Here is a 16,002-nt window from a genome sequence, read left to right on the forward strand (position 1 = left end):
CAGGTAGCAACAAAACTCAAAACACTAAAGCGACAATGGCAAGATATCCCCCCCTTGTAGAGCAACTTCAAAAACAATACTATAAAGCACTAATACTATAACACTATAAAGAACATTCCTTTCCATTGAGGAAAACCTAGTTAATTCACACCATATGATCCTACATATTTTTGGCAAAACACAGCAGGTAATCTTCAAGTAGAAGTTCCCACGATGCCGCGTCATGTTTCTGCTGATTCCTGGGAATCTTCCAAGCACAGTATTCGTACAGCCAGATTACAGATCCTTGGATCATTAATCTAGGGAATCTTCCTATCTGGCTCCAATGTTACAATAACTGAAGTTAAAAGGCAGACAGCCCAATTTAAAACCGGGAAGGCTTCTGAAAGGATCCCTTCCCAGAGCTATTAAAAACAGACACTGACTGATGGACTGCACATCTTGCCCTGACTGAACAGGCAGATCAGATCCTTCATGGCCGGGGTATGTCCGTCATTATCCCAATACATTCTTTTTAGTTTAGCAGCCCTCAAACAACCCTCTCTCAGGCTGGGCAAGAGCTATGGAAGAAAAACGACTGCCCTGGGAGTTATCGTCTCCCGCTCCAACATGTCTTAAGATTCCCAAAAGCTCAAGCGATTGTTAAATGAAGAGATCCAGGAAGCCAGCCCCCACCCCCTCAAAAAATCAACCCAGCAGAGATGGACCGATGCCAGGACTCGGGTTAAAGCATTTATCCAGTTCCTGGGGCTCCCCCCAAGGCCAGAACCCTATTTTGCTGCCTATAGCAATGCTCACCTTCGTCCTGGCCTAGAATAACTTTGTGTGTTTTCAGCAAATTGGTCCTCATCCGGGTTAGCTGGTCCAGGAGGCTGTGGCGAGGAATATCGTATGCATTTCGGTACACCTGTGGCTTCAGGTCCTGAGTGTTGGCAAAGAACGGAAAACTTGGGTCAGCTCATCCCCTTCCAGCCACCAACAAACCGCCAGACACTGCGGTGAACGGTAGAGGCTTGGATTTGTCATGGCACCCGATTCCAACCTACCTTGTTCAAGAGTCCTATGTGGAACCCAGGAAATTCCTTCACATTCATTTCTGGCAGCCTCAGCGGAGATTCCCCCGAGATGCCTTGGAGGAGCTGTTTGAAATCCCTGCTCTGGATCAAGGACAGGCCACTGGAGTGGTTTTTCACTTTAATACCCGTTTCTTGCGGTGCTTTCTTACCCACCGACCCTATGATCCGTTCCGACTCGATCTTCGTCTACAACAGAACCATACAGCGAGGTTAAGGGCTGTGAAATACCGTGCAGGCGTTTCCGACATTAAAAAAAAACAAACCCCCTACTACATCAAACGGCAGCCACAGCCTCCCTCTCTTTAATGTAAAGAGAGATTAAAGGATCACCTTTAACTGGCCTCCCCAAAGATTCAAAGCTAAAGCCATCGGTCAAAATTGTGCAAGCTTTCAAGTTACATAGGAAATTTTTGTGTGCCATCCTGAAAATGCAGTACCATCTCCTGTAATTTTAAAGACGCAGGGAATAAAACGATGGCCACAGATCTCATCAATGGACAGGACAGAAAAATATATCTTCGATTATCCTTTTGAGAAGAAGCACAGTCAGCAAAGAAGGGGTTTTTTTACAATCACAACACCACCGCCTATCTACATAGCTAAGACTGTCACCATTCCACATTTCTCTCCAAAGGAATCGGTGCATGGTGAAAGGTTGCCTATACTGTATTTACATAAACGGGGGTGGATTTAACAGAAGGGGCTGCGGTACAAATGGATTAAAGGTCTGTGCCACAAGGATACAAAGCACTCGCCAACTGATTCTGGGCACGAGCACTGCCAAAACTGAACAGTTTCAAAATCCACTTGCGAACAGCACGACAGCCTTTCTGTGAAAGAAAGGACAACAGCAGGTCCCTTAAAAGAGCTCTGGTGACTGGCTATTCTGTTTTAAGCAGGCCGGCTAAAAAAAGTAAGAGGTCGCCTCCTTTCTTTGCCAGGAGCAGAGCAAAAGGAGAACTATTTGTGCAGCTTAGAGCCTATTAATAGTGCCATCTCCTATGTGGAACTTCTACAGATTTCACTCTTCTGTGTTCGTAAGAACAAAGGGGTCCGCACTTGTAACTGTGGTTCTTTGAGTGGTCTTCTGTGTATTCATACCTATGGGGCCTCTATTTACCTGCACAGAGCAATATTCCAGAACCTTCAAGAGCTGAGTGGTTTGGGGGGGGGGGGAACTCTCTCCCAAAAAAAACCCCTCTGAACCACACATAAGAGAAATCCCTCAGTTCCAGGCCAGAAAGGGGCGGTTAGTGACACTTGAGAAGGGAGGCGGGTGGGTTGTGTGAATCCAACAGAAGCAGACTCAAAAGAGCCCCAATCGGTCCAGTTACCACCCATTCCTCTTCCTTGTGGTCGCTGTGAATGGCACCTGTGGGAGACTGGGAGCATCACACCAGGAGAAGAGAGAAGTCTTCATGGCCAAGGACAACTCTGCCCTGGCACAGACATCCAGCTGGTAGTGCTGGACAAATTAGGGCAGCTGTGGACCAGGTAGCTGATCTGCAAATGTCCAGGTATGGGGCCTCCTCTCATGGCGGCAGCTGACAAGGAGGTGGCCCTGGTTGAGTGTCCCTCTGCTCCATCCAGAATGGGGTCCCCGAGTCATCTGGTAGGACAGAGCAACCCAATCCATAACTATAGATGTCTTGGGGCAGAACCCCGGTTGTCCCGTCTGATGTCCTGCGTCGCATGGGATCTGACGGAAGCTGGAGAGGTCCTAGAAGTGTTGAAGAAGATGGTTCTTCTTGCGCCCAAGATGGAGTGCTTTCTCTACAAGGAGACAGGAGATATGGGAAAAGGCAGGAAGCAACAAATCCTGGTTAAGCTGGAACAAGGATATGGCCGTAGCAAGGAGAGGAGGATGTATCAGGAGGCAGGACCACTTTTCGTCAATGTGATGTAACTGTAGGGCATACAACTCTTGCGGTCCCTCTGAGCAGAGGTAGTGGGAAACAGGAAGGCATCTTCCGGGTCACAAGCTGTACATCACAGAAGGCCAACAGCCCGAACGGTCTCTTCGTTAGCAGAGACGGAGCCCAGGAAGGAGTAAGAGAACAGGGCAGTGGAACTACTAGGTTCTTTAGGTAACTTTTAACAACAGGGTCCGGAAATGACAAATAGCCAGGAGAAAACTGACAACAGTGAGCTGAAATAGCAGTTTAAAAACTCCTACTGTGGAGGAAATTAAGCTGTTGTTCCGTTGGTTCCTAACTGCATTAGTTAGGAACAGGAGAAGAAAAGGCATGGGGGGTCTCAACCCTGCTGGGACCTCCGTCTCTCATGGCTTGGAAGATACAACCTCTGCCTGTTCCTCCATCTGTGCAAACAGTGAGTAACACGGCACAGAGACCCTCTGCGCCAGCCTCCTGGGCCTGCAAGCGGAGGGTGGACTATGAGGGTTGCTCTACCCGCTTTCATTCCGAAGTTAATGTCTGCACTGACCTGCGGGTGGTGGACACGCACATCCAACGTGACACCTGGCATGTCTTTTTGTTTTGCTTCTGCGTAGAAGGCAAGCACAACAGCCTTCTGGTCCTCTAGAAGGTGAGGGATAAATCCCTCCATTTCCCCCAAAAGGACCTGCTGATACACAGCCATCGCAGACTGGTCATGGCTTATCTGCCCCATGGGGGAGGCAGAAGAGTACAGGGTCCATCGCAAGAGGCCGAGCTTTCTACTCTCCTTGTCCACAGAGAAGAACGCTGCTTCTGATGACCCTCGAACTGAGAGGACTGAAAAGCAATGGAATTTGGCTTTCGGTGCTGAAGCAGAAGGGAAGCCCACCCCCTCCTCCTCCTCCTGGATCCTGTAGAGGTTCTACATCCTCCTGGAATGGCTTCAGGAAAGGAAGCAGGATGCCCAGCCGTGCACCTAACAGGAATTTTCTGAATCCAAAATTAGCTTCAGGTTGGCTTACAAGGACAGAGTTTATGACGCAACTTACAGCGCTCAGCTGGGACGGAAAACAGCTTAGCCCGCTGGTCACCGCAAGACATCCAAAAGACAAAGTCAGGACCGAGAGTACCACCAGGGCCCAGAATGATGGAAGCGTCGTCAACATCACTGGAAGAACCAGATGTTGAGACTAGCAAGGTGGATGTGGGCCAAGCCTGTGGTTGAGCTGAGGGGGTGGTGCAGAGGGCAGGCTGGGCATCAAGATCTGCTAGGCCAGCAGCACCGTTGCTAAGACACCTTGACAGGAAGCATCAGTCTGCAGGGAACACACTGAAGGAGATGGGTGGGAGCGTCTGGAAGATCAGGATGGGTGTTGGTACCAGCATGAGTCCCACTCCCGATACGAGAAGATGTGGAACAGTACTGCTGATGATGGCGCCTGGATCATCAGGATCTTCACGGCAACCAAGGCGGGCGATGGGAATGAGAAGATGGATAGGCCCCAGTAGGATTTAGCTCTGGAACGGGATCTTGATCTCAAGCAATACTGATCAGCCTGATGGCATGAGCGACTCGTCTATCCTGTGGTAGGGGGGAGATCATAGAGATTCAGGAGCGTTCGATCCCAATTGTGAGGGCGCTGGTCCTGGAGCGAAGACACTGCCTGCAAGGCATACAAGATTCCTGGCTAAGGGACTCCTTGGAGGGTGTTTGATCCAGAATCACTTCTTCAGAGACAGAAGCAAACCGCCAGATGTGGTTTGCTGAGTCCCGGTGCTCTAAGGAGGGAAATGAAGACGGAGCCACGAAGAACTCCCCACGGAAACACCAAGGAGGCAGAAACAGGAAGCTGAGCCAGAAGGGCCAACCAAGGCATGGCCGGTTGGGTGGCAAGAGACTGAAACTGGAGCTGAAAACGTCGGTGCAAACAGGGAGGTTGGTTGCACAGGTGGAGTTGAGACCTTGAGGCAAGCTGACCCTGTAAGGGCAGAACCACGGAGGTTGTCTTCAAAACCAGAGCCCGGGTATGAGCTGCAGAGAGAAATCCTTCAATTTGGCTTGGCTGTCCTCCTTGCGCTTCACGTTCTTGGACTCGGAAAACGCAATGTCAACAGAGATTTTGCAATGACACTTTGATGGAAGTTTCTTCACCTTGGGAGGCGAAAGATGCTTCTCTTGTCATCAGTTGGCCGCAAGGCCAAAAGATCGGAAGCAGGCATCTTGGACAGAGGGACCGACACCTCAGACCGGGAGGGGGGCTTCTCAGTTGATGGCCGAGATGAGGTCAAAGTCCTTTTCCAAAGGATGGGTTAACAAGACAAAGTTGGAAGGCAGTCCGGGCTTCCTACACTCTCCCAAAGGCCATGGAATTGTGAGCAAAGGCTAGGTAACGCAATAGGTAACACAGCCCTACGTTAAGTTTCTTCCCTGCCACTGAATGGAAAGGATGAAAAGGAACTGAGGGCTTTCCCTTTGGGAGCATTTAGTGATGGGTCGGGCTCCCACCAAAGCAACTCAGCTATTGGATATTCACTCTGCACGGCCAAGCACAGAGACCCCACAGGTGGGATTCAGAGTAAGCAACGAAGAAGAACAGACCCAGAAAAGCACTCTGCGTATGACATGGGTTCTCACAGCCTTTCGCTGCCCCACAACACGCGGGAGCGGTGCTTCTCAAAAATCTGCCCAGCTCCCCAGTAAGCCGGGGCAAGGCGTTCAGGTGGTTTTGTTCCAAGCACTGCAAAATGTGATGGATCCCCACTAAAATTCACAGGTGCTTGTGACGCCCCCAGGTATTCACACCTGACTTTCCTAATACTTTATTTCTAAATGCACTTCTAGCCTCTGAATCCCTCCATTGTGCTACCACATCCTGGTGGGAAATGTCTTGCCTTTCTAAAGCTCAGGCGTGTCTCCTGTGAGCGGTGTAGATGATCAAAGCATTCCCACAAGTTACTTTAGACAGTAAGACGCAGGGTGCATTAGGATCACCATTGGTCTTACATCCTAGGGACAAAAACCCCGTCAAAAGCAGCAGAAAGGGTACATCATACAGAGAAGGAAGCAGATAATTAAGTACCGCCAGTGCCCAATTCAAGCCTGCTTTAGGCTCCTTCCACTAGGCAAGGACAACCAAGAACGCAGGAACCTGTCTTAGCCAGAGACAGGCCCTCATTCCCTCGAGGTCCAATCCTGTCTAACTCCAACTGGCCACAACGGCTCCCTAAGGTTTCAAGATGGGCATCTGAAACCAGCTCTAGGCTCAAAAACACTGGCATTCCCCGATAGCATGCCGTCCTAGTAGCTCCAACCAAGCCTGACCCTGCTCCGCCCCTGAACGCAGATTATGATCCGTGCAGCATTCAGGGAGACAGGATGGTAACTCTTTATTTCCACAGCACTGCCTTAAAGCACCCGCCTCTGTGATAGCATCAGTTACAGATTATGTACACAGGGAAGAGAGCAGGACAATTTGCTTAAGGCGAAAGGAGGATCTACTCCTCGAACGACACACAGTTCTCTATAAAAGCTGTCCAGACAGGAGTAGGGCCTGCAGCTACCAAGAGCTACAGATCCGTACCTAGTTCCCACAATTTCGGTCACAGTCCGCACAAGACAAGCAGTCAAGACTCCACCTTGCCCCCGGGATCCCCACCCCCACCACCACTATTTCAAACAAATGCAGCCAAGTCATCATCCTTCTTGAAATATGAAAAATAAGGACATTCCTTAGATGATTTATATATATATAAAACCAAAGCAATATACGCTTTTTTAAAAAAAATCATTATCAATGTACTTCTAATTGCAAAAGTTTTTGTCGATACTACCTGTTGACTGAGTTTTTTAAGGTGAGAGATAACACTGTAACTAAGTCCACAATCTAAATTATCTGAAATCAGATTTGGAGCTCCCATCATCCTTAGGGCTTTCTTTAATGGCTATAAGGAAAACAAAATACACAAGAGTAAGAAGAGGACCAGATTTTTTTAAAAAAGAAAAGAAAAGTGTTTTTAACAAAATAAATAAAAGGTCTCACGGACCAGCGCACATATAAGGCGTAGCCGAGTTGGCGTTCCAACGTGCCACTTTTGGAAGCGAGACTCCAAAGTAGTACCGTTGGGTGGTTCAGCCAGCTTACGGTGGGCGCCAGAACCCAAGAATCGGCGTTGGCATCGTGCAACATGGCACCACCAGCGGTTTCCACCACAAAAGGCTGGAGACTATGATTGCCGGGATGATGCAAGTCCATACTGGGGGCCTCTTGCCCAAGCTATGCAAGTTAAGTCATTGTCAATCCCAACCACCTCGGCCCTCCCAAATCCCGGCCCACCCACTTCTGTCGCCCAGGAGTGCCGGGAGCAGGGCCGTATCGCTAGCTGAGCACCAAATATTTGCAGCGCCTTGGCCCGACAGGAGAAAGGGAAATAAAGGCTAGTGCTGCGCTAGATAGCAACTTCAGATTAACACAGGAGATCCCCTCTACGTCACAAGCATTACGGGGGCTTCCAAATCCTGGTGCGTTAAAAAAAATTGTTTTTGGCTTGGCACGAAGCGCACGTAATTATTATTATTCTGCCTAGGTTAAATCTGGCACCAGCGCGTTTAGGCCCATCAAATGGGCAAAGATACGTACCAGTAAGTAGTATGGAGGCATGGTTTTTAAGTAGTTGTCTAATGCTTGCCGCCACTTCAGATTAGGCTTAAGCTTGTGAACCTTGAAAAAGTCATCTGCAAAGGATAAAAACACATGATGTTTCACACATGCAACACTGCCGTCCAACTCATTCCCAGCTATCCATTCCCTCTTCCAAGCCATTTTCCCCCCCTTCAGAACTGAGCTCCAAACTTTTACATCGCCAGTCCATTAGCGCGACACGTTTGCAAGGTACAAACCAATGCAACAGCCACCAGTTATGAAGGGAAGCGTCACTATTTAAGAGGCCTCTGACATTTCGGCTCTGTTCACCTTGAGGCCAGCTCCCACTGGACATCTGAGGGGAACCGTACCTTGAAGTGGCGTCTGCCAGACTTTTTAAAGCAAAGAAAACATTTTTAAGGGAGCATTTAAGTTACAGATAGAATGCCTGAGAGACTCTTTATGGCACACATTTCGCCAAACTACTCTCAAAAGATGAATCCTAAAACAAGGATCCTGGGCATCCCTTAATTATTACATTTTTAAAGGAAAGAGAAAAGTCCATTTCTCACAACTTGAAGTCCCTTGAGAGGAAAAACGCCCACCAAGAAAATTGGTCTGCAATTACTTGTTGTTTCACCTACCCTGCAATTTATAAAGCGCTTGGAAAGGTTAACTTTTGGACTACAACTCCCATTATTCTGCATCCATGTTCTGGGCCTCTGCTTCAAAAAACAAAAACCAGAAAACTAACCACCAGGAGGTTCTGTGATGGATTTCACTGCCCTTTGCACCTCATCTGATTACATTTTTTTTTATCCAGGAGCAGCAACCAATGCTCCTGTTTTAATCTAGTAAGTTCTCGTAGAACACAATAAAATTTTGGCGAGGAAGAATTATTGCCGGCCACTGGGAACAAGAAGAAATCTGAGGAGCGGCTACACCTCTGGGCAGACAAAATCTTAAGTGTAACGAGGAAAGCTAATGAAGACAAACATGGAAATCCCCCTAATTCAGAAGGCGCATCTCCTATCAGTCCTCTTAAGGAAATTCCCTCTTTGTCTCTCTCTTTCTCTTTCTATATATATATTTTAGAAAAGGTGTTTTGAATTATTTGTAGCAAAGTGGTGCCCTATTTTCTCTGTCCCAGAGAAACAAGTGAAATTGCTACAGCAACCACAGGAAAGCAGCAAAAAGTCTGTGTAAGAACAACAGAGAAGGAAGCCCTCGTATTCCTAGCTGTTTCTCCAGGTGGAATGGAGAGAGCAGGGCTAGGCGTTGTGTTTTTAAGAACAAACAGGGAAAGGAATACTCGTGTACGCATGCCACTGTTTTTATAAACCCATCACTGTTTTGTCCCAAGGAAGCATGAGTGTTAGGCGGGACTGAGAACAGGACAGGAAGGCACTCGAGATGCAGGTGTGACTCCGGGAGGGAAAGAGGGAAAAACAGCTTCACACACAAATGCTTCTCCTAGTCTTTCCTTGGGTCTAAGCAATGTGATCTGACTGCTCTGCACATTTCTTGCCTGTGACTCGTGCCGTCTGGAATCTCCAACCGGCTGCTTTTAACGCTTTGAAGGTAGATGGACTGGAAACCTAAAGGCCCACCAAGAACATGGGAATGAGAAGTGCAGATGGCCTAAAAAAGAAATCCGATTCTTTGTTGACAGGAGGAGAAGAGGTGGTGGTAGGAAAGGAAGGCAAAGGGCAGTTCTGGGATATGTAGAAAACTGCTCACAGGATGTCCTAACCGTCACTCGGACGTTCATCCGCAAGGAAAGAAGCAAAACATGCACTTCTGAACAGTAAATCTTGGACGCTCAATGGCAGAGATGTGGGGAAGGGGAAGAGGAAGACTCAGATATTCAAGCAGGGTGTGACTATGCAAGCAGAGTGCCGAGAGTCAAACAAAGCTGGCCATGGAGTTTATGACCAAGAAATCTACAACTGTTTAGGATGCAGAAGAAAAATCAGGAATGTGCTCCAGGAACATAAATAAATAAATACTAGAAAACCTGCACAAATCTGAGATGCCTGTTTTTACAAAATGCATTGAGTAAGAACCCAGCCACTTGACTTCTATGCAATGTATGACCTGCAGAATCTACAATAATGTCAGCTAACATCTAAGAAGCGAGCCATGCCAAAACATTTCAGCATGTTCCTGCACACAGAGTACGTTACAATCTTTACTGCACAACAACTCTGGCGGGAGAGCTTGTTTTGTGGACGAAACCGCAAGGAGAATCCTGCCCAAACCCCATTTTTACTCCATCAAAACAGGAATCAAAACCCGGGGTTCCCTCCAACGGCCCATGGCTTTGACAAATGTGGCTGTCCATGTATTAACAGTAGCTACTCTGCATTAGTAACCTTGGTTCCTTTGGGACTGAGAGAGAAGGGCCCAAGTGATATAAAACATTATCTGTTTGGAAAACAAATCCACCACATCCATAAGGGGTTTATTCCCTGTGAAAGAAGGGGAGAAGGGAGTCTCCCGGACTGTGATAAGGTTCTAGTCCTCTGTGGGCTTCCATCTCCCACACAGCCTTTGAACCCAACTTTCTCACAATGAACGCAAAAAACAAAAAAAGGAAGGAGGAGGAAGGAAAAAAAGGGGGGTGGGCGCACAAGCTGCTGCAAGAATATGCAGACAACACATCCTGAAAGAGGGAAAAGAATGGAGGTTGAACCTTACTCCAATAAAGGAAGAAGCTACGAGTCTAGGAGGTGAGGAGCATCAAACATGCACTGGCAGCAGGTGGCTCTCCTCCTCTGCTGCAGAGAAAAAAAGGGAGAGGGGGGTGTAAACATCCTCTTCTCCCCACGGCAGCCCTTTGCAACACTCTTCAGACGCTCCGGTCTCCCATCCCGTTTAAGAAAACGGCTGGCAAACACACACCATCAGGGGCCAGACAGACAGGCGGGCGGGCAAGCTGTGGGGGCAAAGGCTACGAGCTACTCACCTAGCAAAGGAAGCAACACAGGGTAGTTGTAAGGCATCACAAAGAGGTTGACGCACGTGAGGGTGGTGCTGGCCTTTAAGTAGCCAAAGGGGTGGCCCAGCTCGCTGTACTTTCCGCTGCTGCTCACAAAGACCTAAACAGCCAGAGGAGAAGACAAGGCTTACGCTCGAGGTCGGCAGAGTTGCATTTCGGGGTTACGATGACAATTCCCTGGGCTGCCCGTGTCATCGTGCATAAACAACATTCTGCATCCACTAAGAGGTGCTGCGCTTGCCATTCAATTTTAAAGGGAAAAAGAAATTAACTTTGAATATCCAATTGTAAGGTGAGAGGTGTTTTTTTGGTGTTTTTAAAAAAAGAAATACATGATGCACATTGGTTATTTTTTGCAAGACAGAAACTGCACCGTGATCCTTGTTTAGCAATGGCAGGGGATACAAGTTGCAATTATTTTGCTTTCAGGGGCTAGTATTATTGCTGTTTATAAATATTTTTTTTCTTATTTCCTGTCTGTATTGTGGCTGAATGATGTTACAATTATTGCCTGGAGGGGCGGTTCCACCACATACGTTGATAACACATTTGTTTTCATACTGCATTGTTTTAAACTTGTATCAATTTTGTGCTGTGAAGCTTGTGGGATTTACTAGCCTGAAAGGGATTTACTAAATATTTTAGGTATAATCCCTACAACATGCAGAAGTATCAATTTCAGCACTACACGAAACTGACCTCTCGTGAATTGAGATAGACAAAGACCTTAAAAATTTTTATATCAGTAATCAAATCATTTTGTTGAAAAGACTAAACTGTTCCAAGGCAGCCTTTTATTTTTTTATGGTTTTTTTTAATGTATTGTTTATTTGATTTATATACTGCCCCATTAGTGCACGCACAACTCTGGGCAATTTACAAATTTAAACTTAAAAATCTCACAGGCCTCGCATAACAATACATACGACAATATGGCAATTTTTAAAAAAAGCCGTATAAAAACCAAGCAGCCTCACGGCGCAGTGGTTTAACTGCAGTACTGCAGCCAAAACTCTGCTCACGACTCGGGTTCAATCCCAGCCTTCCAGCTGTTAAATTTGAGTACTCAGCTCAATAGGGGAGCAACGTGTAATCTGTATAATTAAATTGCTTTAAGCACTATGGGTGGAACATAAGCAGCATGCTTTGCTTTACTTTGCTTTAAAAACCGAAAGCAATCAAAAAAAAATATTGATATTAACAGCATCCAGGAAGATTCAGTTGTCAAAGGCAGCTGTGAATGGTTCCATTTTCAACCATCTCCTGAACATAAGGAGGGAAGGAGCCTGTCATAGCTCCACTGGTAACCTCTTCGTTTTACATTTTAATTGACAATTGTTACGTTTGCAGCTGCGTACACCAAACAAGCCTTTTTACTCTTTACGACGCTCTTTCCTTGTTTTAACAGCAGCAGCAACACAATCCTGCCAAACGACACACACTCACAACTACCAGTCGCTCAAAATTCACATTTCTCCAAATGCAAAGTTGGAGCACCAGATCTGTCTGCTTCAAGCTTCTCTCTCTCTCTCTTTCTCTAACAGCAACTGCATTTGATCTTTTTAAAAAGTAAATGCATCAAAATGTGGGGCAGATCTTAAAAACCGGAAGAAAGAGCAGCATGCAATTCCCAAGCACTGACTTGATCAGAAGATGCTGAGATGCAGGCAAAGCCAGGAGCCAAAAGCCGACCCACAAACTCTGGTTTGCAGATCAACGCTTATGGGGAGGCCATTGTGAGTGTCCTACCAACCTCAGCTAGTACTCCACAGCCTGTAGAAATATCAATGTTCACTGATTTAACAGCCTTTGAGAGGTGCGTGGTTCTTAACCTTTGTTACTCAGGTGTTTTTGAACTGCAACTCCCAGAAATCTCAGCCAGCTGAGCTGATGGTGAAGGCTTCTGGGAGTTGCAGTCCAAAAACATCTGAGTAACAAAGGTTAAGAACCAGTGTGTTAGGAAAACAGGTTTGATCCAACATGTCTCCCAAAAGCATAATTACAAACTTCATCAAAAACGATATAGCACCTCTTAGTTTAAATAAACACAAAGACTGTTTTAACACTTAGTCATCTGTTCTTTGCCTAGTCGACAAGTTCTGTGAGTTCTTCGACATGAATCTCGCCAATTTCTCCTGGCCCTGCCAAGAAGTTCGGGAAGCGTTGCACAACTTTGAAGGAGGTGCCAAACATGATTACAAAGGCATGAAGAGAGTGGCAGTCACCAGAACCTGTTAAATAAGTTCTAAGAAGCCACTAGCTTGCACAAATAATATGTTGGCCAGCTGAGGCCCAGCGGCAGAAGAAAAATAACTGAACACTCCCATCTTTCCTCCTGTAACTTTCTGAATTTGAGGTGCTGTTTCTGGTTATCTCTAGCTTCTACATTACTGTTAAATAAAGAGTTTGATTATGTCACAAGAACACCAGAAATTTAGACACCCTGCCACTGAACTACCCCTTCTCTGTACAAACTAAGTACTCTTGAAGCCCAACCCTCTGCCCCACTGCCTACCCATTTGCTGAGCTTTCCTGCAATGAGTTTTTAGCAAATACCTGCCAGCACGCATGAGGCGACTTCCGTTCCAAGATGTACTGTGTTAAGGGCGATGGCTCAAGTTCATACTTGTCAAAGGGAAGTTTATCAATCACCATGGGCTCACAATCCACGCAGGAGAACCTCACCACTGGATGTGCTGTGCGGGGAGGCTGCAAAGGACAAGAAAGGCACTTTAGAAGCCGCCGGATGAAATCTAGCCCAATTATTTATGTGCTATCCATGAAATTCGGACATTTCAACAAATCACAAAGTGTTACTGTCATTTCACAAAGCCTCTCAGAAACTTCCCAAAGCAGCTGCAGAGAAGGAATACAGCACTGTTTTTTTAAAAGGATACCCATCCCTTCCCTCAAATCTTTATAACCTTTCATCCGTAACACTGTTATGATTGTCTGAAAATTAGGTCTTTATTATCTCAGGAGAAAGGAGAAGCTAAGCAATGAGAGGGATGTGCCCTCAATAATCCCACGTTGGATTTAAGCCACGGCTTCCCATTTTACCATCATCTTCACTGTTTTATAGGACCTTCTTGCAGTTCTGAAACCGACTGCGTACCAGTGTTGGAGAATTCTGATCTGGCCAAAAGGATTCTGGAATTGGCCAATGACCAACAGGCACCCCCGTTTTAGGGTTAGGCCGCACGTAGATTAGTTTATGGCAGCTGTGCCACGGCTGAGAACCGAAAGAGTTGACGGGCCTGGTGGTATCCGGAAGTCCATCTAAACATCAAAGAAAAAGAGATCTGTAATAAACAAGTTGCATTAACTTTGCAGCATTATTTGCTATATCACTACTTGAATGCTTCATTCTGATACGAAACCAAACTATATACTCTCTATTTTGTGCAAATGATCAAGACTCGATCATTCATCACATGGCACTATCCTGGAGATGTTTATGCAAAGGTCAAAACACACACACACACACACACACACACACTTGTCTGAGGAACTATGATTTGGTTCTTGTTGCATCACAGCACGTGAAAACCACAAGCAAGTCAAATACCGTATTTAAAGAAGAAGAGTCAACAGCATAGAGAAAAATATAATTTTGTACAGAATCCACACTTGTTTTATCATCTACGTATTTTTACAATTGACACAGAGTCAGATTTATTGGGCTTAAATACGTCTGCACACCTTTTGTCAGAATACTTAGAAAAAGCATAAAGAGTTTACTGTACCTTCCCCAATGTGGGGCGGATCTGGTCCTGATTTCTCAAAATTAATGACAACGCCGCTCTGAACTTTCTGAGCTAGTGATTCTAAACACTGATTCAACATTCTTTGTGTCCGAACACAGTAAGAGCGTCCTACAGCAGGAAATGTAGAAACAGCAAGGATTAGAAAGAAAATATATTGAAGTTCCTGGAAATATACTGCACAGCTAAGAGCTAGACTTCTATCATGGCTTTGTATGTACAAATGCTTTTTCAAAAAAGCATCAGGAAAAACAGCAGCACATAATCCCACAACAGGGATTATTGCTGAATTAGCCTTCACCACCTACCAGTTCACACTTCAAAAAGAGATCTATACAAAAAGGCACAAATATATCTTAGTGTAGGAGGTACAATAACCACCTGCCATTAGAACGTATAGTCCCCCATTTCAAATGCCTGAATTGATTAAAGCTACAGAGAATATTTAATTTCATACACACACACATACACAAACAATAAAAGAGCTACATCATTCTAGCTCAAAACCTCTGTGGGCCTAAAAGACACCACATTTCTTACAGGAAATAATCAACACAATGTTATTCTGTTCATGCCTTGGAACAATACTACTTGCATCTCAAAAGTCATCTATGAATATAAATATAGCATCAAATGTCAAATTTTCATGATTTGGGAATACCCTGGCAAAATACATACAGTATCTTAACGTAAGAGCAGAAGTGAGCACTTTAGATCCTGCAGTGAAAGCCAGATTTCACCAGAACTTCAAAAATGAATTTGCAAAAGGAATCCACTCCTGTTCCTTGTCGCAATGTTTGAGGAATAACTCATCACAACACTGAAAAGGTGTTGTATTCTTCTGTTATCAGCAGAGAGTGGGACGTCGAACTGGTCAAAAAATGGCACGGAACGTTGGCATCAACTAGTCAACAGTGAGAATGTTACCTGCAACTTGTTATTTCCAAGCACTAGATTCATAGAAGAGAAATACCCTGATTTCAAGAACATCAATCAGTTGCATATCAAGCGCCTGCCTTACTTCCTCTAGCTCCTACTGGCGAGTCTTGGTCTTTGAAGACAACTGGTTGGGGCCAAGAAAAGGCAGGTCTCTCCAGGAAGAGCACTGCAAGTTGACTCATCCTTTACAGATGTTGCAGGCAGCTTTGGAACGGCTCTGCCAGCCTGTTCCCCAAGCAAACCAGAGCTCATACACACATCTGTATATAACCTGAGGCACCAGCATAAACACAGGGGCTTAACATGTATTTTATACGTGAATGAGAATCTGAGCCAGATGAAGTTCATCTGTGACCACGCTGACATCCCTCATTATTTCCAGGCAGATAGGTTTACATGCAGCAAAGGCAAGAAAGAAGCGGCAGAAAGGGGAGCGGTTACCTCCTGTGACTTCACACATCTGTGTGATAGCAGAGTCATCGGTAGGAACACTGCCTAGCTGTTCTGGCTCCACCGAGGGCGCTCCGGGCAATCGCAGGACAAGCGCAAACAGCCTCTGATCCCAGCGAAACGGTTCTTTGGTGAGCTCACTCCCGGGCAGGGGGGAATTCAAAGGGAGATGAAGCTGAAAAGAAAAAGCACAGGTCCTCTGAAGACTCCACCAAAAAAACAACGTTTGAACCT

At 46.0% G+C, this 16,002-nt stretch overlaps 1 protein-coding gene across 4 annotated transcripts in view; it reads right to left on the bottom strand.

The window, feature by feature from the left end:
• LOC110088158 (integrator complex subunit 6-like) overlaps nucleotides 1–16,002 on the bottom strand; it is a 33,002-nt gene that overhangs the window by 3,482 nt on the left and 13,518 nt on the right. For 2 of the 4 annotated variants that reach the window (XM_072981385.2, XM_078380711.1), the window contains 9 exons: nucleotides 15,760–15,943; nucleotides 14,362–14,490; nucleotides 13,731–13,894; nucleotides 13,172–13,324; nucleotides 10,583–10,715; nucleotides 7,612–7,706; nucleotides 6,806–6,916; nucleotides 1,047–1,262; nucleotides 799–922 (listed from right to left, as the gene is read on the bottom strand). In XM_072981385.2, the coding sequence (XP_072837486.2) occupies nucleotides 799–922; nucleotides 1,047–1,262; nucleotides 6,806–6,916; nucleotides 7,612–7,706; nucleotides 10,583–10,715; nucleotides 13,172–13,324; nucleotides 13,731–13,894; nucleotides 14,362–14,490; nucleotides 15,760–15,943 (1,309 nt within the window). Of the gene's footprint in view, nucleotides 1–798; nucleotides 923–1,046; nucleotides 1,263–6,805; nucleotides 6,917–7,611; nucleotides 7,707–10,314; nucleotides 10,395–10,582; nucleotides 10,716–13,171; nucleotides 13,325–13,730; nucleotides 13,895–14,361; nucleotides 14,491–15,759; nucleotides 15,944–16,002 lie in introns of all 4 variants that reach the window. The other 2 variants (XR_013538759.1, XM_072981386.2) reach the window with 2 other exon arrangements.

The sequence above is a fragment of the Pogona vitticeps genome, chromosome 11 (assembly GCF_051106095.1).
Source record: "Pogona vitticeps strain Pit_001003342236 chromosome 11, PviZW2.1, whole genome shotgun sequence".
Taxonomy (NCBI): Eukaryota; Metazoa; Chordata; class Lepidosauria; order Squamata; family Agamidae; genus Pogona; species Pogona vitticeps.